This window comes from Takifugu rubripes, chromosome 4, assembly GCF_901000725.2.
Source record: "Takifugu rubripes chromosome 4, fTakRub1.2, whole genome shotgun sequence".
Classification (NCBI taxonomy): Eukaryota; Metazoa; Chordata; class Actinopteri; order Tetraodontiformes; family Tetraodontidae; genus Takifugu; species Takifugu rubripes.
Genome location: NC_042288.1, coordinates 13,501,238 through 13,526,543, shown reverse-complemented (window position 1 = coordinate 13,526,543; position 25,306 = coordinate 13,501,238). Strand labels below are relative to the sequence as shown.

The window sequence follows — 25,306 nt, the reverse complement described above, 5'->3', positions numbered from 1 at the left end:
GGAGACGCACGCCACAGGCGCCACGGGACCTCTGCTCACTTGCTAATGGCGTGTTTCCGGCCCCGTCTGTATTTGTCACCCTTTCAGAGACGAGGAGGAATTCCAGCCGCCCTGGCAGCAAAGCTGGCAGCAGAGGGAGCAGCCGGCGGGGCAGCGACGCCTCCGACTTCGACATCTCCGACATTCAGTCCGTGTGCTCTGACGCGTCTGAGACGGTCGGGGAATCGGCGCGTGGCACGCCGCGCTCTGCATCCCGCCAACAGCGAGGGAGGCCCTCCAAGATCCCCACTCCGCAGAGACGAACCACTCCAACGAGCAAACTGGCCAAGGGAGCCAAGCGGTAATCGCCCTGGCAACGGACAACCGCCCCACGCTGCTGATTGCACCCTAAAGACGTAAACGGACACTGGAGAAATCTAACTTAAAGACTGCAGAAGTTAAGCGTTATTTAAATTGTTGCAAAGATGTAAAATATTCTGTCGAGAGGCAATATGATTTAATATTATGTGAGAATGGAATGTTTATGGCCTTGTGCATTTGTTTTAATGTATTTATTTTTTGTAAAAACAAAATAGTTGTGATTTTTTTTAATTGAACTGTATTTTATTTTGTTAACGCCTGACCTGTTTGACGACGACTAGAAACCCTGGGAGTGACTCTTGTATGGTTGACTAACATTTCTAAACACTAATGAAGGGCAAATGCATCGAAAGGCTGTTGGAGTTACTGAATGTACTGTAAGTTATGGTTGCTGATGTTTGGAGTCGGGTGTGTGTGCGTTTGTGTGTGTGTGAGGGACCGTGTAAGGCGCTGCAGTTAATTTATTTAAGTGCTATGATGAACTGCCAACATGCATTTAAAGGGCAATGCAATATAGTCTAGGAACCCCTGTGAGCACTGCAGAAACCTTCAAATAACACTATGTAAGGCGCGTAGCAAAGAGCCTGTAACCACAACGCTTTTTTTGAACAGCTTCTTTGTTTGTGAGCAGCTGCAGTCCCTCTCTTTGTCTGAAGGCGTCACGGCGGCGTGTGCGTCCAGATGTGCCACTCCGTGTAGACGTTCTGTTGTCGCGTGTCGATGTAAGGTTCATTTCGGTAGAGCTGAAATTGTTACTGTAACATTACTTTGTAATAAACCTGCTTGCAGAAAACCGCCAGATACTGGTGGGACACCAGAACCGTCTCAGGAGCTGCTTTGTGTGAGCTGAACCGCTTCTACGACCACGTCAGGCCAGGACCTGGATGCACTGCTGGTTTTAACACTCGTCTGCCGTCGCTGGCCGTTGTACTTTGTTGTAACCACATACTGAGCATTTAGAGTGAGGATGTGGCAATTTACATAATTTAGTGACTGATTTTGTCCCGATATTAGCAATGAGAAAATATTTAAAAGGTCTTCAACACTGTAGCTGCCAACTCTGACAATACGGAATGAGTGTGAACATAACTGCAGTTTTCTTGTCGACCTGTAGGGGGCAGATTAATCAAAAAGTGTCGTTAAAAAACACATTTCTTCACCCCACTCTCTCTCCCCCCCACCCCACTCCACCAAATATTAATTCTCATTAAGATTTAAATCCCCGATTATTTATTATCATTACTTATTAATAAGTAAATTTATTCCGTTCCTAAATAATGTAAAGTCCTTTTTCTGCTGACTGCTGGATTCGGGGCTGCCGTCAGGTTGTGATGCGGTGAGCGGGGGCAGCCTGAAGGTTGGAATGTTTGCAGAGTATCTCGTGTGTGGCTGTGACATACTACATCCTTCTCTCAGTAACGCTGATGATGAAACACCGAGTTGAACGAACATCCCTTAAAACCTGTGATTGTTTTCTAGAATAATTACAAATTAAGTTTTAAAGTTAGAGTTCAAAAGCACACTTGTTGCTGCAGCCCCGATGGCTTCTCACAGCAAAATATTCCTAGTAAATCTTGTGTTTTTTTGCTGTTGTCTTTTAAATAAAATGCATAATTCTTTCAAAAATATCCCTCCAAATACGGTCCTGGTAAGCTCTCCTCTATGGCATCAATGTGCTGAGGGTTTCGTTGGCTTGGATGACGAGTGGAATCAGCCTGTGAGAAATCTCAGATCCCCCAGGGGCCAACGGTGGAGTGGAGCTCAGGGGTCATCATTCTATGAGACCCAGGGCTTCTAGTTTGAATGGCCCCTCTGTTCAGTTCAAACACTGGACCAGGGATGACGCTTTAGAGACCACTGCATCCTGATTCCTGGAAAAGATCTGGAGCCGGAGCATTTGGACTTTCTTTTGTAAGATTATGTGAGTAAATGCTCATTTTTTTTAATTGATATTTTAGGAGGCAGTTGCAGCAGGTGATTTTTCCCCCCTTCATATGCCTAAAACGCAAACATGTGAAAACAGAATATCTACATTTTGTAAACTTTGCCAAGAAATGTAACATTATCACCTTTTTACAAATCCTCATTTATGTGAAGAAATGTATTTTACAATAAATTTGACCAGATAAATTATAATGGTCTATAGCAAAGGAATATACAAGCACGTGTGATATGATTTAAATCACCCTGACATTTATTTGCTGTATTTCGGGCACTTTTAGTCCCTGACTTCAAATCCTTGAAAATGCCAGCTTTTAAGGACTTGCTGGTGTTGGCGACAGTCTTGGTCATTTCGGGACTCACCTGGTGTCAAAACCTGCCCAGTAAGTTTAAGCAATCCACAGCAACAACATTAAACTATCATTAACATTGGATCTTAACCCTCCTAAAAACGAATTGCCTTTATCTGTGCATGTCTTTCTGGTCCTTGGACACCATATTTAGGAATTTTAATAGTTCAAAACAACCTACATATACAGACATATAAAAATAGGCACATTGACGAATTTATAATCTTGACATCTCCTATATCCATCGTTCATTAGGTTAAATTTTAATTAATTAGTCATTTGAAAGTTAATATGTAATGTAGTGCGACTAAGTGACCAGCAGGTGTCAGTGTTTGCCGACAGCAAATGTAGAATACAGTATTTCGACACCTAGGTCAAATAAGTCACCCTGGGGTTAAATGTGCATGTAAGTTTAAGCTTCTACAAACCAGGATGTTGTGCAAAGACATTAAACAGTCTGCTGTAGGATCAATGTGATCGGTGTCATATTTTTAGCCTAGGCAACATATGGCTGTCATGAAATGAGGAATTAGACAAGATGACAGACTGTCGTCAGGATGCTTTCAATAGCTTTAATCCACGCGCTTTATCCTCATAGGCAGCAAACCTTAATCCACACTGATCTGACAACAATTTGTGAAGTGACTGAGGCTCTAGATCCAAAAATCAACTTAGAAAAAAAAACATGATCACGCTAATGGTTGAAACAAATTACCATAGTGGAGAGATTAAAGTCTTGAAAATGAAAATGATACTGTCAATAGAGCTTCTGATGGTGGATGTGTTTCTGCTCACAGGTTTTGATCTGTTGGAGGAGTTTCGTGTGCCTGAGTTGAGAGAAGTGAGGAGGGTGGGCGGCTCTGGACCTGCGGCGGCGGCCTACCGAGTAAACCCGTCCATTCACCTGCGGAGGCGCATGAGGTACAGAGGTGAAATATAGCAGCTCTGAATATCAGCAAGCAAAGCCTGCACGTGTAATGCTGACAAAATCCCAAACTGAATGTTAGGTTATGGCAGAATGTGCGCAGTGTCATTCCAGATTAGCCAGAGTCACAAACATGCACGAAGGGGCGAGCGACTCTGTAATTACAGCTGTGAAAGTCAATTTTCCCATTTTTTTAAGCGTATGATTTAAGCCTGAAATATCGAGCAGCTGTTCTGCCACCTGAGCACCTGCAGAGAGACAAGCTAAACAACTGATGTCTTTCAGGGGGCGTTCAGACACTCTTCCCCCTGATCTCTGGCTTTATGTCTGCGCGTTGAGACATGTTTGATGTCTAAAATGAATCACAACTACAAAACTGTTCTTTTTTCCCTTTGTGACATCGCTCTATGGGGTATGACAGCCTGTTGCTCTAATCCCCTCTGAAGTGTCAGCATGCTAATGTGTTGAAATAGGCAGCGACATGTGCTGTTAAGATCCACAGAATTAAAAGCGAGGTGTCGCAGCGAGGCGACAGGTTAAGTGACTGAAAGTAAAGAAAAACTTGGTGTGTTCATATCAAAGATATAAAGAGCAGCGTTTTGTGTCTAAACCATCGTGCATATTCTAAAAATATCCGCCCTCTCCCAGCGACGTGTATCCAGATGGATTTCCCTCCGACTTCTCCATCATCGCCACATTTAAGGTCACAGAGGACACAGCTGGTGAATCCTGGGACCTGTGGCAGGTCAGTGACCCCAAAGGACGGGAGCAGGTCGGCCTGCGTTTCCATGGTGATACCCGCTCTCTGGACTTCTTCTACACCAGCCCCCACGCAAGTCACATGGTGCGGACCTTCAATGGGGTGGAGAGGTTATTTGATGGCGAGTGGCACAAGTTGGCCCTGAGCGTGAAGGGCAGTCAGATGAAGCTGCTCATAGACTGCCGGGAGGTGAAGGTGGAAACCGTGGACGAGCCGAGGCCAGTTGTCCTCCGAGGGTACACCTCCATCGTTAAACGGGCCGCCGGGGACCGCTCGGTGTCTGTGAGTTAGCAGTTTGGATCCTCTGATATAGGCTGAGCGATCGCATAACTCCACCCCCTCTCTCCAGGTGGACCTCCAGCAGATGGAGATGTCGTGCGACCCAGAGAAGGCTCTCTCCGAGGGTTGCTGTGAGCTCTCCAGTGTGGTGAGTCCATATGGAGCCCGACCATCTGTTGTGTCTGTGTTTGTAGTGTCTGAATCTTTATGTCACCGGCAGTGCGGAGGGTACGCAGAGATGGGTCTGAGAGATGCACCGGCCCCATGCAAATGCATGCACGGACAACCGGGCATTCAGGGACCCCCGGGGCCGAAGGTAGGGGTGAAAGCCCATGAGAGCCTCCACCAACCGCTACAATGAATTTGCTCTGTGTTTCATTCACCTGCAGGGTCACAGAGGTCTTCCTGGAGAACCTGGAGACCAAAGAAGACAAGGAAACTGGGTGAATATTTATGCAAATCCTCCCTCTGTTATGCTATTTGAGAGGTCAACACTGACTGAGCTGCGACGCTCACATTAATCCCATCGCATCCATCGAATCTGAGTCCCTGGCACCACTGCGTGACCTTTCTGGATTTATGAGAGGTGCCAAACCAGTTCAAGAAGTTCTAGATTAAGATGTGATATTAGGTCAGCCGTTGAGCGTGAGTGGGCGGGGCAAAATCGCTCCTCCTGAGAGGTAACAGATGCTCGTCCCCGAAGGAGGCAAAGGAGGATGCACGAGCGTTGCCAGTGCCATGTTTGGGTTTTGGAGTAAAATAATGAATAAAAGGCAAGATCGGTTGGAAGATTTGCTCCTAAATTGTGTAAAATCATTAAGTTCTTCAGTAAAACAAAGCAACATGTTGCTACGCCATGTAAAACAGCTTCCTCGTTGTTGTTTAAGGTCACCGCCCGCCTCCTCTCCCATTGCAATAAATAGATAAACTGATTGCTTGTTAATGAAACTGTAAAACGGATTTTTTTTAGTGATAAACCAGCAGCAAAACTGTGGAAACTGGCAGCAGAAGTACAGCTGAGGCGCTGCAGGATGGAAAGAGATCCAGGAGGCAAAAGCACTCGGCGATGATAAACACAGCGGCTGCTTTCTGGCTTTAATAGTCTCATGTCTGCTTTGCAATTCAAGAGGAAGGCACAGATGAACTGATGCGATAAATTTGTTTCTGTCCTTCTGAAATAATCATCAGCGCCTCCGCTGGTGTGGGGCTCAGGATGGGACAAACTGGCCGATAATCACAGGACGTCTCGGAATTCCGATTTTTCTTTTTAATGAGCCAATATGTGACACCCCTCCCCCCATGCAGAGAAACCAGGAAGCAGAGAGTAGATATCAGGTTTAATGAGTGCTGGCTGTAAACATGGCGCGATGCTCCAGTCAGGCCACTCCAGGAAGAACAAATTATGAGGAAGGAGGTTACGCAACAGCGATAACAAGCATCAATGTTCCGGTTTAGGTCACACATCAAATACATGCGCTCTGTTCCCTTTGATCATGTTCCGTCCGTCCAGAGCTGCGGTATTCCACAAGCTGTCAGGATTTCAGCCACAGCTCATCTATAAACATCAGTCTTTCCTCCTGCGGGATTGGGAATTACGGCAGCAGGTTTATTCCCCTTCCGCCGCCACCTATAAAGGGGCATTTCCTGGCACAGAATGGTCCATTTCAGGTGGTGGGTGGTCTTTGGCCCGTAAATCTGAGAGTCATTCTTCCTGCCATTGCTGAGGTTATCCTCAACCCAACTGAGTCAGCTTAACATTTCAAACAAGCTGACAGCTTCACAGGCCCGCTGGCCCCGACGTGGAACATCCATGGGAGAGAGAGAGAGTCAGATCTGTGCAAACAATACTGGGTATGGATATGTCAGCTGTAGACTCCTCATTAATGGGAGCAACAGGCTGGATGTTTACAGATGTGACACTTGTTTTTAACCTACTCATCAAACCTTTATAAGGGACGCCTAATTTTTATCCAAATACCAAGTTTAATATGAAGCTACAAGCAGCAGGAATTGAGCTTTTTAGACTTTACTGTAAACTCAAGTCCTGATAAAGACATCTACAAATACCCTCAAACACACCTGTGTATAAACCAAAGTGTGCAGAGATTCATGATATAGTCTGTTGAGCACTCAACTGGTTTTAAAATGCTTCTTGTGTAGTTTCATACTTTTAATATAACAAAAGTTTTGTTTCTACCCTTTGGCAGGAGGAGGTATTCCAACCGGGAGACCACAGGCTTGAAGGAAGAGTCAAACTCTTGTTATCTGCCTCTGTTTTATTTCATGAAAAACTGAGATTTTAATTCAACACGTGGTTCTCCCGCAGCGTTCGTTTAAGTGTGTGTTTCCCCCGAAGTCTCGTTCTTTCAAAAACTCTTTCCGAGCTTTGTAAATCGGTCCAAGTCATGAATGTGTATCAGCTGCTTAACCGCGAGGTGGCCGCTTTGGCAGAGTCGCTCGCTGTGAGGAAACTGTTGTTTGTGATTCAATTCAGCTTGTGTTGCAGGGAATCAGGGGAAAGACCGGAGACTACGGCAACATCGGCGAGCCGGGGCCTAAGGTGAGATGTGCGTTATGATGCCTGAGCAGGTCACGTCTCAGCGTGGCTCGTGTTCAAAATGCATTAATGGAACCTCATACGCCCACATCTGCAGGGGGAGGAAGGAATCAAAGGTGAAAAGGGGATGAGAGGACTCTGGGGCCGAGTGGTAATCCTAATGCTCCGAATTACCATGTTTATTAAGTCTGAATATCTATGTCCTTGTTAATGCGATGCTGTGTTTTTCCAGGGAGACAGAGGTTTCAAAGGCTTGAAGGGATTAAAAGGAGCAGCGGGGTTCAAGGTAAACTCGTCCAGGCCAGACTGGGATTGGATCTAACCTGGGAAATAAGCAACAGCTTATTTCTTTTCAGGGGATTTGTTTATAGAGGCATAGAGTGTTTAAAGCTGCCATTTTGTCTGTGTTCAAAGGGGGTTCGGGGACCACCTGGAGACATCGGAGAAACTGGCAAACAGGGAGAAATTGTGAGTTAACCCTTCACGCGTGGTTTGACACTGGTTTGCGATCTTTCGTGCACTTTAGCGGGTTTTTAAACATTGTATGTCCCACAAAGGGTGAGAAAGGTGATGCAGGATATGAAGGGATTCCAGGTTTTCAAGGAGTCAAGGTATTTATATCGCACTTTCCCCTTTTGGTGTGTTTTAATGTTTTAACAGTGTGATTTGATTCCATGATGTTTTTAGGGAGTAAAAGGAACTGCTGGTGTGAGCGGGCGTGCTGGACCCAGAGGAAAGCAGGTGGGTGGTTTTCCTACTCCACAGCTTCTCTCAATAGCGTTAAAGCTATTTCATGTGAGCGTGGAGCTGAAAAGTCCGCTTTAATGTGGTGAAAAGTTGAGATGTGACTGTGCTGGCGTCTCCATAAACAATGAGATGTTCCACGACATCTGTACCCGAGCGTTAAAGAGAAGGAAAGGTTCCAGGGTCATGAGGTTCAATTCAGGAGGCCATGTTGCACATGATGTTCTGATTTATGTCGCTGATGTGTCGACAGGGCATTGTGGGAGATCCTGGAGAGGGAGGCTCTCCTGGACAGAAGGGGCAGCCCGTATGTACCTCACATTAATCACGACCAGCAATTGGACGCGTCTGTCTCGACCGATTAAATCAAACATTTGTTTCCTTGCTTTTGTATGAACGCTAGGGTGTCCCGGGCCTCATGGGAAAACTCGGCACCATCGGACCAAAGGTAAGCTTCTGCTGAGGGTCTCACGTCACAATTGCTCTGTTTTTCCTGTGGTAATTAAAATATGTTGACAGGGTATAATTGGAGATCCAGGCCCATTTGGGAGGGACGGGGACCCTGGAATAGAGGTAAAATACTCTCATGGTGAGCTCCAGCATCAGTGTTCTTGTATTCCCCTGTTATTTCTCTTCCTCTCAGGCTTATCAAGGACCTCAAGGCCTCAGGGGCAAGGTCGGCCGAAGTGGAATCAAGGTAAGTCTGTGGACCTTTTGGGGCTGTGAAGGAATTTCAGGCATTCAAGTCACTATCAGCTGATTTCTTTCTAATTGTATGGGTCTTTTAAAGGGGGAGAAAGGGCTCCTCGGGCCCCGAGGAGAAATGGGTCTCCCAGGACAGACTGTAAGTCATAATGTTGAGAGGAAAAACACAGTGTTGACAATTTAAATGTCGACTACATCCCTATCAAATACAGCATAAAGCAATCCTTCAGTTCAGTTTTATTAATCTTCTATCCTTGAGGGCCCGAGAGGTTACAAAGGTTCTGCAGGAAAGCCAGGAAGACCTGGATTTATTGGCCCACCAGGACCTGCTGTAAGTCCTAAGATGTCCAAAGACGTAATTTTCTTAAACATTTTTTGTAAGATATTGAAAGCGGCATAATTCCTCACCATATCACAGGGGCATGTGGGTGAAGCCGGAAAACCAGGAACCAAGGTAACACTTCCTCATCACTGGAAGATCTGTCTCAGGGCTATAGATATTTCTGGACATCACAACTGTCCATATTGTCTTTGACTCTCTGCAGGGAGACACAGGAATCCAGGGAATCCAGGGAGTTAAAGGTGCTCAGGTACCTCATTTCATTTTCTCTGCTTTTGATTACATCTGCTTTACAACATGCGCCCTACTAATCCCAACCTTGTATATTTCACAGGGAGGGAAAGGATCTAAGGGCCCGAAAGGAAAGGTGAGCTGGGATTCTTAGCGTCCCTGACAGTGATACCTCTCATATTGTGGCAATAATGAAACAGGAGTAGACTGATGGGAGTATTGATCCTATTTATTTGCTAGATAATTCAGAGGATGTTGGCTGGGTGCTGTTGTAAAGTTGACAGCATATACGATAAATCCATCAGATAATATTCCAACCACATGCACATCTTAAAGGTCTCAGCTCCTACAGCTGCCCCCCAGAACAGAGAATTGTCTTTACTATTCTGTCGCTCTAGGTGGGGGGCAGGGGTGAGCCGGGGTCTCAGGGAAGACGGGGGAAGCGTGGACCGGCTGGCCCAACTGGGCGGTCAGGTTCAGTCGGAACAAAGGGGGTTCGAGGTGACGGAGGACTGGACGGTTTTCAAGGGCCTCCGGGGGCTCCAGTAAGTGATCCTCCTTTACATTAGACAGCCTTATCAGTAAAGGTGATCAGGTAGAAAACACCGATGTCCGGCAGGGCCCCAGCCTTCCCGCTCAACACGTGATCCAGGTCTGCGAGAAGGTTTTCCGGGAGCAGCTCTCCAGCTTCGCTAACTCGGTGAAGAGGACGTGCGCTGCGGTCTGTCCCCTCTATGGGGACGTACCCATGGGAGCTCCTGGTCCACCAGGACAGAAGGGACTCCCCGGCCCCACTGTGAGTTTGACAGTTTGGGTTTGTTGCATTGTTTTTACGGGGTTACCCGTAACCCACGGTTACACCATGCTGCACCACCCACGTCTCTGTCCTGCTAACACATGATGCTTGGCTGGACACACAGGATGGAGGACAATATTTGTCTTGTAATATTGATGTTGCTCTCAGGGTGATCCTGGATATGATGGTGCTGAAGGAGAAATGGGCCCACCAGGGTTCTATGGAGAAACTGGAGAACCAGGCCGAGAGGGAGAAACAGGTGTGGACCTACCAAATCAAAGAATAAATATGCAACCCTCTTATTTAAATGTCTAACAACTGGGACTTCTGGAGAAGAAACATGGAAGACATCACAGATATACACATATCATCAACATTATATATACTGAACCTATGACAATAACATTGTCTGGAGGAGGATAATGAATCAATATTTGGATTCATATCCACAGAAGAGAACAAATTGTTTCCAGTTGTTTCTTTGACCCCGCATTAAAGCTTCTGTTCATGAGAGTTCAGCAGGGACACCATTTAATATGAACTTTTAAGCGTGTTTGGTTTGCAGGTGAGCCAGGAGAGCCAGGCGATAAAGGCTCCAAAGGTTATGGGTTTCCCGGTTACGCTGGAGACCAGGGACCAAATGGTGAGTGAGTCTAATTAGTGAAAGTCCAGTTTTCCCCCCTATAGTTTGTCAATTAAAAGCCACATCGCGCCTCCCTCACAGGCCCACCTGGACGACCTGGAAGAGCGTTTAACGGTCAGCCGGGAAAGCCTGGTGAGAGGGGCCATCAGGGCAGGCCCGGACTGAGGGGTCACCCGGGTCTCAGGGGACCTCCGGGTGTTTGTGTCACCACTGGGTGCAACCAGCCGAACGACACCAATGGAACTCCTCAGCAGGCACCACGGAGGCTAAGAAATCGCCCATAAAGGAAACATTAATGCCAAAAAATCATGTCTTTTTATTCATACGTGCTCAAATAAATGGATTTTTTCCTGTAAATATGATTCTGAAACTGGAAATAGTTTCATAGCCAGTCACCAGAGACAACAGCGTATACTGTATATACATTATATAAGCAAAAGATCAAATGTATTTGTATAAAGACACACCGACACACTTTAAATGTCAGTACTTCATAAATAAAATCCTAAAACGCTATCAATGATTTTGTTTGGTTTTGAATGTTTTTGTTAATACATTTTTATTCGATTTGCTCTCAACCCATCTTCTTCGTTTAGTGCTAAAATGTTGGATTTGATCGGGTTTTGAGTGAGTCGAAATGAGCAACTCCCAGCGTCCTCTGCTTACTCACTAAATCATGTGCTCGCGACGGCATCGTATGATGGGATGTATCGCTTGATTAGGGAGCATCATCTCTACGCTCCCTTTCACAATGAATTATGGGATACATGGAGTGCACTAAACAGGTTGCTGTGATCTTCACTTTATATTGAGTCACCCTTACAAAATGGTACGCTCCCTAGTTAGTACACTATCTAGGGAACAGGTTGTGACTTTGGCCACCATGAGAATGATGACTCGTGTCTTTTTGGAAACACGTCCTGACATCGTTATGCTGGCTCTTCCCAGGTGGAAACACATGGCAGGACTCTTTTTCTGGGTGTGCACGGTCAACAGAGGGTTGTTGCCATGGGCTGGGTCTTATGACCTCACTTTTAGGAAGCGCTCATGTCATCCATTCCTGCAGTACGGGATCCTTTCGAAGGCTACAGTGCGCCTAGCAGCAGGTAATGGATGATGAAAAGTCGCATCACTGTCCCGGTGCGGTCCATCAACATGTTTGCTCGGAGCACGTGTTGGTTATTGCGAAACTGGGAAAGGATTTGATACAAGATAATTTATTCAGCATCTCATTTTTCTGGCTCTCATTAGATTCTGGAAGCCAGTTGAACAGTTGATCCCACATCAAATAAAAATTATTCAATTTACTTCAGTGTCAGTGCGAAGGCGCAGTGGTCAGTGCTGGTGGCAGGTTCGACTCCAGGACGGGCCCTCCTTCAAAGAGTTTCCATGTTCTCCATGTGCCTGTGTGGGTGTTCTCCAGGTTCCTCCCACAGCCCAGAAACATGGACAAACCTCCTGATTAGGAGTAAGTGGCGGCTACGTCTGACTGAATACGACCTGTTGCAGTTTTGGACAGTCATCTTACTCAGATTAGGGAAAATTCCATTGTGGATTGACGGTATTTTCATTTCAGAACGCCTGTGTGGCTTCACGCTGAAGCTGATACTGTGCAGGCTGCCACTGAGGAATGAGCCTGATAAAACTTGTTAGGCTCAATCAAATGGACGTTTGCCTCATTTACAGGAAGCAGGTTGAAATCCTGCCGTTCTAATGTCTTCCAGCTGTTGCAGCAGCACAGCAGCAGCTTTCAGCACCTTGTTCACTGCTGACTTGTAGAACATGATTGGCTGTCCCTTTGGCTGCTGAGGAGGAATCAGTGGAACTGTAGTATTACACGCGACTCAAGGAGCGTCCCGCTGCAGTAAAAGCACCGAGAGCATCTGGTGTGTGTGTGTAAGTGTCATAATGTGCTGGCCAGGCTGAACCTTTTCCTCCATCCAGAAACTTCATGCGCTGTGGGTCTTCCTCCAGGATGTAAATCCAAACCATCACTGGCGTTGGACTGCAGCCATTACCAGTATTTTCCTTTTGGACTGTCAGGGATGGGATGATGTCTGAAAGTCTTCACGTTCTTCTTATCGGCTTCTCTTTCCACCCATGGGAAATGAGAGCGGCTGCAGGCCAGTAAAAAAAAAAAAGAGGGTGGAAGTGGAAAGAGGGTGTAGAAGGACCGAAGCAGCAGAAGCAAAGTGGCTGGAAAAGGGCAGGCTCTCAGTCAGCCAGTCAGTCATGCTCTCCTCTTAGACTTCCACTAGTGATGAGCGGTTTTCAATGAGAGGATTTACAGGAAGAAACGCACAAGGACTCGGATGCAATCTGGTAACTTTCTGTTTGTACTGCAGGGCAATAGCGGTTGAGTTTTGGTGGCCGGTGCGAACCGGCCTGGCTGATTGTGATGCATTTGGTGTTTGAAGTTCAGTGTTTGGGTGTTTTGAGAGAGCAGTGAGCAGGGTAGAATGCCTGGAGTCGTCTCAACTTTGCTCCCTCACTTTTCTCCTCATGGTTGCTGAATAATTGTGATGTTTTGCACAGAATAGAGCAAATGTGAAAATAATGCAGCTAAAATTAATGAAAGAAAAATACATTTCTGATAAGCAGAGTAAAAAATAGAGGGGAAAATGGCATTATCTAAAGTTGTTGGATGTAATTGAGGCCCATTTAAGTCCATATTTAATGAATACCTGGATTCAGTTGGCTAATGTAACAGACAGTCAGACTTTTGGTTACAGCACTATCAGAAGTTTAGTCAGTGAAGGATCTGATATGAATAACGTTCAAAACCAAAACCGATATCAAGTAAACCGCACCAAAAAATATCTTTCTGAACAACATTCCGAGCTTGACACATGGAGCGACTGAGTTAGGCTTCTTTCACTCCACTAACTTTATCTCAGACTGCAGGTGTGAACTTGCGTTTCAGATTCCGCAGCTCTCCATCACGCCAAAAACCAGAAATTGTCTGAAAATCCGCCGCTGTAGCGACTCACATGTGGCTTGAACGGGGGTGTATAAAAACTCAGTTGAGGGAAAAATCATCTGGGCTGGAACCTGTCGGTGAGGGGGTTTCCAAGAACCTCTCTTTACTAGGGAAAAAGTCTGAAGACAACGGCTTGTACAAGAGCTGAAGCTTCAGGCCTCCCTCAGTGCTGTTATTGAGTTTACATGGTGGAAAAAGTCTGTCACGGTAACTTTTAAACTTTCTGGCTGCAGTGCAGTAAAAGCATTCAGGAGGCCAAAGGTTATAGCTAAGCTACTGTTTTGCATTTGCAATCGAAAAGAAATACTAATGGGATGTGCTGTCAGATCAGATCACACTTAGCTCACATCAACAGCTCTGGCCTGCATTTACAACCCAGTTTAAGGTTTTTTATGTGTCATATTGGCAACAGCACAAGATGATTGGGCAGAACAGCTGCAAAATCAGCGCAGCCACGCATATTTAATGAATGTCTGATGTTTGCTCACATGCAGTTTGGCTGATAACTGCTAGAAACTGATCTGCCTGGTTGTGATGTCTGTGTTGCATCTTGTCTAAACACATGTACATGAACACAGAATCAGTCTTCATTACTGTAGAATGCTACATGCTGTTAGCAGCAATTGCAGTGTATTAACTGCTATTCCGGGTCTGTTCTTTATTCGAGCTTGTCAGTTTTACAGGACACTTGCTGTGATGTTGCTACATTAACATCAGTGTTTTTGCATCTATTCCACTTGATTCTAAATAAATTTGCACCACGTGGTAATGTGAACGAGGCTGAAATAAAGAGTATCAGTTAAATACTAACAGGGTTAATGAGATGTTTATAACAACTATGGTTACAGCTTCAAAGAAAAACCATGTGGTCACAATGAAGACTCGGATATTTGCTCATAAAATACCTTGGAAACATTGATTGCACACTGGAAATAAGATGCTAATATAAATCCGGTAAAGTTGCCTAAGCGTTTGGTATGATTTGAGCACGGCATGAAAAGCTGAACCACAACATTTTCCGTAACTGTGCGGATGCTAATTTAAAGAGAAAAAGAAAGCCATCTGATTTTAATTGTGGTAACAGATCAGGAAACCTTACAGAAACCAATGCGCATCACATGTACATTATACAAAACGTGAACTTTTCCAATGTTTAGAGTCAGACAATCACCATGTACAAAGTGTTTATCATCTGACTAGGATCTGGGTTTCTCTATTTTTAAAACAGGTTGTAGTTTAGCTGATGACATAACTACTGTAACGTCTCTGTAATAACAGTTATTATGTCATCTTCTGTGATGGAGGAAGATTATGACCACGGGGAAGGAAAACATGCAGAAGTGAGGATTTCCTGGGCACACGTGTTGTATTTGGGCCAGAAGGAGGGCAGATCTGAGGAAACAGCTGACAACCCCACAGGAAACACTCAGCGCTGTCGTTAGGGTAGTTGTGGTGAGAAACTCAGCGTTCTGTTTGTTTGGGGAAACCAAAACCGTGCCATGAGATGATGTAGTAACCAGAGGCTTGAAAGGAAAAACACGCTGAGGTGGAGAATCAGGACTGGAAACATGGTGCACGGGGTAGGAGGTGTAATGGAGCTGCTGTCATGTGAAAGGAAACCTCCATCCATCCATCCATCCATCCATCCATCCATCCATCCATCCATCCATCCATCCATCCATCCATCCATCCATCCATCCATCCATCCATCCATCCATCCCATCCATCCATCCATCCATCCATCCATCCACCTTCTCTTTATATTCAACACAAGCCATGTGTTTCCTCTTCCTCCGTAGGTGCACAACTGGAACTCGGTACTGCTGCGTGATGGGTTGCAAAGCAACTTTCCTGCACCGTGCGTTAAGATACCTGTGCTTCCTGCTTCTCCATTTGTTTTGTGCAGCTCAAGAAGAAGACTTGAGAAGTAAGAATTATTCTGTCTTCCTTTTTCTACACTTTTACACCACCGGTTCGTGGAAGCTGTCGAAAGAAACTAATAACGCGACATTTTTACGGCAGTTGAATGTGTATAAACCAAAAAATGAATAAATGACAGCGAATTTGTTTGAATAAGAACGTCTCTCCTGTCCCCTTCAGGCTGCAGGACTGCACCGTGTGACCTGGTCTTTATTCTAGACGGCTCCTGGAGCGTTGAAGATGTCAACTTTGAGATAGTGAAGCGATGGCTTGTCAACATGACAACAAGCTTCAAAATCGGACAGAAATTCACCCAGGTTGGAGTTGTCCAGTACAGCGACGATCCCGTCTTGGAGATTCCGTTGGGGAAGTTCTCGTCCAACAAGGACCTCATAAAAGCGATGCAGTCCATTGACTTCATGGGTGGGAACACGAACACGGGGACAGCCATTAAGTTCGCCACGGACAAAGTCTTTGGCTTATCCGAGCGCGGCTCCTCCGGCATCTCTAGAATTGCTGTTGTCCTTACGGACGGGAAGTCCCAAGACGAGGTGCTGAAAGCGGCGGAGGCGGCGAGGAAGAAAGGAGTCATTGTGTTTGCCATCGGTGTGGGGTCGGAGACAGAAGAGGCAGAGCTGAGGGCCATCGCTAACAAGCCATTCTCAACGTATGTCTTCTCTGTGGAGGACTACAAAGCCATTTCCAGGATCATACAGGTGATCCGGCAGAAACTGTGTGAAGGTCAGTGTCTTCTCATCAGCGGCAATCTCCTGTAATGCTATTTGACCTCCTGACGCTCTTCTTCTGCCCACCTCTTGTAGAGACTGTCTGTCCTGCAAGAATTCCCATAGACACCCGCGACGAGAAGGGCTTCGATCTTTTGCTATATCTAAACCTGGCTAAAAAAGCTAAACTGACGACAGGAGCGTTTTATGGCACCAAGGCCTACGCCGTGACATCTCGGCTGGACCTGAGCGAAGCTACGCGGTTCGCATCCCATTTCAGCTTTCTTTATCCCGCACACCCCTGAGCTCGCTGATTTTGACCTTTTCCGGCTCCCCCCCCCCAGGACCCTTTTTCCTGACGGGCTCCCCCCGTCGTACGTCTTTGTGGCCACGCTGAGGTACAAGGGCTCGGTGACGAAGGAGGACTGGGACGTGTGGAGAATACAGACACGTGACGGGAAACCGCAGATGGCTGTGACCCTAAACGGAGCCGACCGCACCGTCATGTTCACGACGACCAGCGAAGCGCCCAGCGGAACCCAAACTGTGACATTTTCGCACCATACGTCCAGGGTAAAGGCCTAAAAAGATCTTTGTTTTACTTGGCGTGTTTTTAATCCGCCACCAGTTTGTGTCATTGCGTTAATATCATATATTTGTCCACAATTTTAAAACCCTCACACAGCTGTTTGATGAGAAATGGCACCAGCTGCGCCTGCTGGTCACTGAAGAGGATGTGACCCTTTACATTGATGACCTGGTGATTGAGACCCTGCTGTTGAAGCCCCCTGTGGGCATCTTCATCAACGGAAAAACTCAAGTCGGAAAATACGTCCAAAAGGAAACCACAGTGCCCGTAAGTTTCAACGATGTTAATAATCTATCGTGTGTAGAATATCGATGCGTTATAGAATAAAAACAGAATAGTAATACTGTAATTACCCCTGTTACACCGATTATTGTCTGTTCCCAAAGTTAAAATAACACATAAAGTTGCTCTTTGGATAAACTCATCCTGAAAAAGAGGAATGTGCAAATGGCGTTTTAATAGAAAGTTTTTGTTTAGTTTGAAATACAGAAACTTCGCATTTACTGTGACCCCGAGCAGAGTAGCCGGGAGACGGCGTGTGAAATACCTGGTGTGGTGAGTAGATCTAGTCTGAAGCTTCGGCAAAGACAAATCATTTCAGCCTTGTTGATGTTAATATTATATAATAAATATTGATTTTCATTTTTCACTGGCTGATACAAAGAATAAATGCAAGGACCTTTTCCCACTATTATCTCTTAATTAGTGCTCTAACAGTCCTGATTACACTGAGCCAACTCCAGAACCTTGTGTTTGTCCTCCTGGACCCCCTGGACCCCCAGGACGAAAGGTCTGTAACTGATACATCATATTTTATGCATCACTTTTATGCTCCATTACATGATTTTGATGGGTGATAGGACAGTAAAGGATTAACATCTATTGTTTGAAACAAGATTAAATTGTTTCTTTTTTGCACATACTGTATATTTAAATAATTTTAAGCGTTGCTTCATGTGATCACCATCAGACACACAGAAAACACGACTTTTATATGACCGTTATTCCTGTTTAGGGAGAACAGGGAAACTCCGGTCTGACTGGTCGCCCTGGGCCTGCTGGTGCTGATGGTAAGCCTGTGAGTACTGCATAGTTCCATATACAAACATACTAAAGTCAAAAGGGACCAAAAGAAAATGCCAAACACCAGTGAGGTTCATAAACAAGATGATGTGCTCAGAGAAAAGCATCCAACAGAGAAACACTTTTTATTGCGAGTTTAAAGATTTAGAGAATTCCCCAATCTGTTGGTTCAATGTCTGGATGTATTTTAATTCAAGGGTGTCCCTGGTATCAGAGGAAGCCCGGGGCTGCCAGGTAGCCCAGGAGCAGAGGTAAAAAAATAAAGAAAAGATGTCACCGATTTAACTGATTTAGGATTTGAAATGTAAACCTGATCTCTTCTACATCTACCAGGGTCCACGTGGGCCCGGTGGGTACAAAGGCGAGCCAGGGAGACCTGGTGTCACGGTAGGAAGGTTTAAAAACATATTTGCATCCAGCACTATTCTGCAGCGCTTAAAATCAAATACTGATGTGATGTGAGTGTGTTTCCTCAGGGTGAAAAGGGAATGGCTGGAGAACTGGGAACACCTGGAAAACCAGGGGAGAAGGTGATGATGCTAATTATTCAAATATGGTGAATGCTATTTCTAAGCTTGGAAATACAGAATCCAGATGCTTAGAATTATGCGCTCAGCATTTCAATCAGGCACTAAAAATGAGTAAACGCCATCAGTCAGTGCAGAAAGTATATTCCGTTATAGAAGGGCATCCTCTTGCTTGTGCAGAAATATTACTCTGATAGCCTGTGAACGCGCCCCCACATGGAGGTTTTCGCTGTTTTTGTACTACTGGACAAAGACGGCTCTGCAGGAGCAGGCTGCAGGCTATCTAATCCCTCTAAATTTGCTGTTTTGTTCTGGTCTTTCCCTGTGCGGATGGCCAAAATGTCTGGGACTCAATCCACTCAAGCAGATAATCGAATTCTGCAGTCTGCGGACACACGTGTGCACCCAGAGTATTCCTCCTGTGTCATCTGTTCCACAGTCTGACTCATCCGTCCAGGATGCATCGAATAAAGATGGTTTACTAGTGTTTACTTCAGACCGTCCTCATGACTCCTGCTCAATGTTACCACCACACGAAAACATAATGGGAAAGAGTTTGCCATTTATTATTCATTTATTCCCTGTGTTCATTGTTTTCAGGCTACTATTTAAACATGAAAGGATTGTGGCATTTATTGGCTTTGAGGTTATTTTAATCTGGTAGTTAGGCAACTAATGAGCCATTCTGAGAGATGAGAAAGCTTGCAGAACGTCATTTCTTCACTGGCAAAGCGACGCTGCTGCCAAAAACTAATGAAAAACCTCTGAGCGCCCTCTATAAAATATACCAACAACAGCCAGCTGATACCAGTTTTAATCCAAACTGAATTCTAAGTAGAAGAGGTAGTGTCTGATTACCACCTCATTGGATTTGTTTAATAAGCTCATCCTACAGATACTGAAGATATGCTGCTTTACATCTGCACCTGCATGCAGACAGTCATTTAAAATATTTGAAAAAAGCATCCTATATTTTGCGTAACGTGTGCACCAAAGTAAACTGGCCCCATAGCCTCGGCCCTCGGAGGAATACTTGGTACTTGATCTGCTGTTGTCAAGGTAATTACTACTGCTACAAGCCTTAGCCTGGTCAATGATGACTGACATTCCACATGTTTTCTCAAAGGGCTTAGAAGGATCCAAAGGACAGATGGGATTAACAGGAAGACCTGGTCAACAGGGTGGAAAAGGAAGCCCGGGGCCTCCGGGTCCACCAGGATTTCCTGGTAAACCTGTATGTATAAATTCAGTTTGAAACAAACGCAGCGCACATGTGCAACTATAATCATTGGGATATTCCCGCCCACAACCCTCTCCAACTTTAGGGCATAACTGGGAGAGAGGGGAAAGATGGAATACCAGGGAGACCTGGCCTAAAGGTCTGTCGGAGCTTTAATTAAGAGAAATACTTGCCTTATCGAGCATTACTTGAGAACATTGTGATTGATGTGGAGTTTTCTCTTCTGCATTAAGGGAGACGCTGGTGCCGCTGGGATTCCTGGTGTCGATGGAAGGGACGGACACCCTGTGAGCCAACACAGACATTAAGCACGGCACATATTTGGTCCTTTGTAGGCTGTTTGTGCTCATGCTCACACACATCTGTTGTCCTCTATGGAGACGATGTTTTGGTTCCAACCATTCAACTTTATAAAATGAAAGATTTACGTTGCGTAGCTGAAGAACGCTGTTAAATATGTGTTAAGAGGCAGATGAGAGGGCCCCGGGCAGCCAGTAAATTAGGAGTATTTCCCCTGTAGATGATTCCAGGACAGCCCTGTTATGTAACGCTCAGGCTCCAACTATATTTTGGCAGCAGCGGTTTCTCATCGGGGGAATACTGTTGTGCTCTGGCGAGTTTGTTTTGGGAAGAAACTTTGCAACTGGGCAAACGCTTGGATTGGTTTAGCCGGGATGAGTCAGTGGCTCCGAGAGGCGCTCGGCCATGTTCTTTCGTTAGCAGAATTTAAAAAATCGTTTTTTCTTTGCCCTTCCGTCTTCCCAGAGAAATGATTCCCTTCGTCTGCATCACGAGTTGCTGAAACGCTGTTTATTTCTGCAAAGATTTATCAAAGCAGCTGCAATAGGATGAATTAAGTCTAAAAAAGGGACAGGAATTGTGTTTACATGATGAACAAAGTGGATATCATTTACTATAAATAATTATAATTTATATTCCAGGGAATGCCTGGAATACCTGGAAGTGCAGGACTGAATGGGCAAAAGGTAAATATCCACAAATGGTGTCATGAAATCAACTGCTTTTATTGATTTTGGGTCCGTTCTGGTGTTTGTGATTAAGGGGGATGCGGGTCTGCCTGGAGCAAAGGGAATTAAAGGCTCATCTGGACCACCTGTATGTCAACAGTCAATTTTCTGCTTTTTAATTCGTATAAATTCTGAGGTGCCTACCAAGAGAGTTTCTTCCTCCACTGCAGGGTCACACGGGTTTGCCTGGTGCCACCGGTTTACAAGGATTGGTCGGAGTCAAGGTGATTGTTTTGCCTTTCCAACTGCTGAAAACAAGCCAGCAGCCACAACAGCTTAAAAAAGATAAAAGGGGTTCTTAAAAATGGCTAAAACTCTGCTCGAAACACAGCGACGGTTTGATCCTCCCTCATATTTCTGAGGCTGTAGCTCGAACTGTGACCCAGGAAAATCAATAAAGCAGATCAATTCACAATGAGAAAGTGTCCATCTGTGGTCGAAGGGTCTCAGTGTGATGGATTTTTTTTCTGGGCATTCGTTATCTCTCAAAAACACACTGAAACAACAGTGATACTCTCACCAGCACTCCTAAATCAAGCACTCATTGGTCGTGGAATTTCAGTGGAAATGTTCCCTGTCCCGTCTGGGGTTGTGTCTGCCTGCTGCCTCATGTTCATTAGCTGATTTTGCCTTTAAAACTAAATTGATGAAATGGCAGAAGAGTGAAGAATTAGTCCTGGAAGGCAAGTCTTGGGTTGTTTGGCTGAATTTCAGACTGTTGTGGTGGATCACAAAAGTGAGGATCCAGCCGGTGATATGATGAGGTTACCATGTGACTTTGGGGAGTTACTTTCTGAATGTTGTCTTTCAAGGGAAGTAAAGGAGAAACAGGACATCCAGGTATTCAAGGAAGACCAGGGCCTGTGGTGAGTGTAAACAATTCTGATGTTAGAATATTCCACTGCTCATCAACTTCAACCCTATGGCAGGTCATTATTCCGCTGTTGTTAGTTCCATATTGAGTTGTGTTGAGATACAACGTGAAACTGAATATTAATGCTGTTAAAGGGAAGAGCGGGAGAGCCGGGAAGACCAGGTCAGCCGGGGCACCCCGGAATGCCAGGCCTCAAGGGGAGCAAGGTATCCACATTTATGTAATTTTGAGGTCTTTCTTCTACACAAGGGGTCAAAAGGTCACATTTGTATGTATTTTTATAGAGATACATATAGCTGCATTTTGCTCAGTTGTGTGCATTTTCTGCCATAAGTGCATATTTATAAGTTGTTGTTATAAGTATAAGTTGTAGTCAAAGAGGAAGGCAAAGACATGCTCGTAGTTTTATTTTTCTATATTTTCAGGGACAAATTGGATATCCAGGAGAAAGAGGACAGATGGTAAGAAATAACCAACATTTGCACTGCCATGACTGCTTAATGCATCACTGAATCCACCCAGTGATCCTGTTAATTCATGATCACGAATAATTCCAGAGGCACAGACCTGAACGTCCTCTTTAACTTTACTGCTCCAAACAAATAACTGTCAACCACCAACTCCTGGGGCATCATTCTCCATTCTGGGTGATACCCAAACAGAGATGAATAAAGCGGCTCTTTCATGTGACTCTACGGTGTTCATTCAGTTGTTTCTCACCAGGGCGTCCAGGGTCAAAAAGGTGATGACGGTCGACCAGGTGAACATGTGAGTGTTCTGGCTCAAAATTAAAACTCTCTCGATGTGACGCAGCCTAAATCATCCTGTTGTTTAATGGTTTTCTAGTTAGAGTAGACTGCTTAAAACTTAGTTTTCACTGTGAGTAGCGCCACCGTGTGGTCAGTACTAATCACCTACCTTCCCTGAGCATAAGATTGTTAGTCACTGACGATTCTGATGCTTCCAAACTGAGATGTTGCTCAAATAACATTGTTGGAATGTGAATTATTGACAGTTACTGTAGTGATAGATGTGATTCTGATCAACAGGGTTCCACTGGGCCGCCGGGGCTGAAAGGAGAGGTATGTCCAGCTGCACGCATTCATCACTGCGTGTCAGCCGCATATTGTTTTGTATATCGTACACACTGAGGTGGTGTTTCTGCCAGAAAGGGTCAACAGGGGAACCAGGGCAGAGAGGTCAAGAGGGTCAGATGGGAGGTTCTGGACAACCTGGTCTGCCGGGCCCACCAGGGCCTCGAGGGTTGATGGGAGACACAGGTCTGCCTGGCACACCTGGACCTATGGGGAGATCTGTACGGGAACCGCAGCTTGTATGAACGTCTTTGGTGTTATCCAAGGTTTCGGTTCCAGGCTGAGCTGTGTAAGCTAATGGATTCTTCCTCATCTTACAGGCTTTTGAAATGTCGGACAATCGCATACGTCAAATCTGCAGAGAGATTCTTCACAGTGAGTTTCATTCTAAGTCAGCTCAGGCGAACTTTCCGTGGGTTCCTTCACACTGGTGAAACCTTTTCACTGTCACTCATCCCAGCGGAGCTGCCTTCGCTGTTGCTCGGCAATCAGCAGAGCAGCTGTAGCAGATGTCAGAGCCAGTCGGGTTCTGCTGGTCCTCCTGGTCCAGCTGGGCCTCAGGGAGGCAGGGGCCTTCCTGGAGTTGTTGGTCCTCGAGGACAGCCTGGATGGCCCGGACGTCCTGGTTTTATCGGACAGAAAGGTAAAGCCCACATGGTGTTATGGGTGAGTTATTAAAGAAGGGTTGCACGATTGCTTTACTGGCCGTACTTGTGTTTTAAGGAGAACCAGGTGTGGGTGGAGAGAAGGGAAGTCCTGGTCGGAGTATTACTGGAGACCCAGGCCCCCCCGGGCCTCCAGGTAGAAACTCGCAGTGACAAAGATGAGACATTTAATGTCTTCTGATTGAAATGACATTTCATCCAAGATCAACGCAATTTTTATTTTTTTTAAATAATCACAACAGGTCCAACTGGCCCCCAAGGTTACAGTCATCCAGGTCCTCCAGGTAAGCCAGGATCCCCAGGACTTAATGGGGCTGAAGGCAAACACGGTAGTCAAGGCAACCCTGGCCGACCTGGGGTGTGCGATCCATCCATGTGCCACAGTAGTATGATGAGGCAGAATCCGTACAGCAAAGGACCAAATTATTGATGCTGTGGAGCACCACTGCAAGCAAAGCTCTGGAGCGCACGTGGAACAGGCGGCCATTCTCAGGAAGATCTCTCTTTTGTGACGTCTCTTTGTCACGGTTTGCAAAATGATTCCCAATCAAACAGCTGGTTTCGCCCCAGCTGAGTCATCCCTTTATCTGGACGGTTCATGTGGGAACGTCCTCCAAATGAGGTGGTCTTAATTCACTCTTAATTTAATGACGCACAAAGACCCGTAAATAATAACTCTCATTTTTGCTTCGAAAGCTAACGGTCCAATCAAAGGAATTGGCTATTCCCTCCTTCTGTAATTAACTCATTATACAGACTCAGTCAATGCACCTGGATCCCATTATAGTTAGTCTGCTGGGGTTTACTATTGTTATAATTATTCATATGTCATTTTCAGTTCAAATTATTTGAGGGGTAAAATTAAGAGGCTCCTGGAGCGTTTATGTGATTCTCTTAATTGCCATTTTCTCTCCCTTGGTTGTTTGTCTCTAAATTCCCAGAGCTGGTTAAGTGCCAGAGTTCCCATTTAAAGTATATGCTCACTCATGTGATCAAGATCTCCTGGAAACCAGCTCCTGTTAGCGTGTCCTCCAAGGGACGTCGCTTTGACTTTTAAGCACTTAATTCTTCATACCTTCATTTGACACACGTGTAGCTTCCATCATAAATCCCCCCAGAACAAGATGAAGTCACCCCCGTTTCCATTCATTCTTTTACTGTTAAAAACATGTTTTGCCTGTTTTTTGTTTAAAAATATATATATTAATGACACTTATTTTTCCAAGGTGTGTCTTTAATTACTGTACCAGGCAATTTATGTTATTTATAGAAGCATTTGTGAGTCTTTTCACATGATTCCATGTTGTGAACAACTTGTTGTTTTTTTTCGTTTTTTTTAAAATAAGGGTCCCTTTTTATAAAAACAGAAATAAAAAAATATCTCAAGAGATTGGAGCTTTTGAGGTTTTGGGACTTATTTCAGGATTGGATTAGTCTCATCTTTCACCCAAGGACATTGTAAAAGATATTTTCAGGGATTAAAGCGATGACAGATGCTCGATTGGCCGGGACACTGGGCCTCAATAAATCAGAGTATCTTTCCAGACATATTGATCACAGGTCCCCAAAATGATGAGGCGAAAAGAAAACATTCAGGAACTACCTTTGAGGAGATGATTGCTTTGTTTGACAGCAGCAATAATTATTTTCTTTGATGACTGAAACGCCAATAGTGAGCTGTCCACAAAGAAGATGTTTTAGGACAGCAACGTGTTGCTAGTGGAAACACAATTCATGCTCTCACCACATCAAATGGAATCCAAGAGTAGGAACAGACTTCCGGTGCAAAATAATGAAGAGTTGAACAGTGTGAAACACTGTGCCGACTCAAAGAGCTTCTCTAAATAAAGATGAGGAGGGAGAAGAGAAAGACAGATGAAGAGCAGCAAGAACACAAACTCACACAGAGAGAAGAGAGAGACGACGTTGATCAGAGAGGTCGACCAGCTT

General features: G+C 45.1%; 3 protein-coding genes across 20 annotated transcripts in view; all 3 read left to right on the top strand.

Moving 5' to 3' along the window:
- Positions 1 to 1,177, top strand: part of dst (dystonin) — a 64,657-nt gene extending 63,480 nt beyond the window's left edge. For all 17 annotated transcript variants that reach the window (XM_029834872.1, XM_029834871.1, XM_029834867.1 and 14 more), the window contains one exon: positions 88 to 1,177. In XM_029834872.1, coding sequence (XP_029690732.1) covers positions 88 to 344 — 257 coding nt within the window. In that variant the 3' untranslated portion in view covers positions 345 to 1,177. The remainder of the gene's footprint in view (positions 1 to 87) is intronic.
- A 134-nt stretch (positions 1,178 to 1,311) lies between these two features.
- Positions 1,312 to 11,154, top strand: zmp:0000000760 (collagen alpha-1(IX) chain). Its single transcript, XM_029834914.1, has 27 exons — positions 1,312 to 2,281; positions 2,583 to 2,684; positions 3,449 to 3,572; positions 4,225 to 4,618; positions 4,686 to 4,763; positions 4,836 to 4,931; positions 5,005 to 5,058; positions 7,122 to 7,175; positions 7,270 to 7,323; positions 7,405 to 7,458; positions 7,587 to 7,640; positions 7,730 to 7,783; positions 7,860 to 7,913; positions 8,170 to 8,223; positions 8,320 to 8,364; positions 8,436 to 8,489; positions 8,560 to 8,613; positions 8,707 to 8,760; positions 8,881 to 8,952; positions 9,040 to 9,075; positions 9,167 to 9,211; positions 9,296 to 9,328; positions 9,591 to 9,737; positions 9,812 to 9,988; positions 10,157 to 10,247; positions 10,554 to 10,631; positions 10,713 to 11,154. Exons 2-27 carry the CDS (start codon positions 2,606 to 2,608, stop codon positions 10,913 to 10,915), a joined length of 2,292 nt encoding a protein of 763 aa, XP_029690774.1. The 5' UTR covers positions 1,312 to 2,281; positions 2,583 to 2,605; the 3' UTR covers positions 10,916 to 11,154.
- Positions 11,155 to 12,838: 1,684 nt separating this feature from the next.
- col21a1 (collagen, type XXI, alpha 1) lies at positions 12,839 to 24,737 on the top strand. Of its 2 annotated transcripts, XM_029834896.1 has the most exons (28): positions 12,839 to 12,953; positions 15,411 to 15,538; positions 15,712 to 16,272; positions 16,353 to 16,518; positions 16,601 to 16,829; positions 16,942 to 17,112; positions 17,323 to 17,400; positions 17,552 to 17,635; positions 17,861 to 17,923; positions 18,126 to 18,179; positions 18,262 to 18,315; positions 18,405 to 18,458; positions 19,582 to 19,689; positions 19,781 to 19,834; positions 19,929 to 19,982; positions 20,637 to 20,681; positions 20,758 to 20,811; positions 20,894 to 20,947; positions 21,536 to 21,589; positions 21,732 to 21,803; positions 22,023 to 22,058; positions 22,321 to 22,365; positions 22,647 to 22,679; positions 22,766 to 22,930; positions 23,012 to 23,066; positions 23,152 to 23,334; positions 23,415 to 23,492; positions 23,599 to 24,737. In XM_029834896.1, exons 2-28 carry the CDS (start codon positions 15,442 to 15,444, stop codon positions 23,784 to 23,786), a joined length of 2,889 nt encoding a protein of 962 aa, XP_029690756.1. In that variant the 5' UTR covers positions 12,839 to 12,953; positions 15,411 to 15,441; the 3' UTR covers positions 23,787 to 24,737. The 2 variants fall into 2 exon arrangements, 1 of the variants encoding a protein (XP_029690756.1); XR_003888184.1 differs by lacking the exons at positions 23,152 to 23,334; positions 23,415 to 23,492; positions 23,599 to 24,737 and having other exon boundaries at positions 22,770 to 22,930; positions 23,012 to 23,071.
- The last annotated feature ends 569 nt before the right edge of the window (positions 24,738 to 25,306 follow it).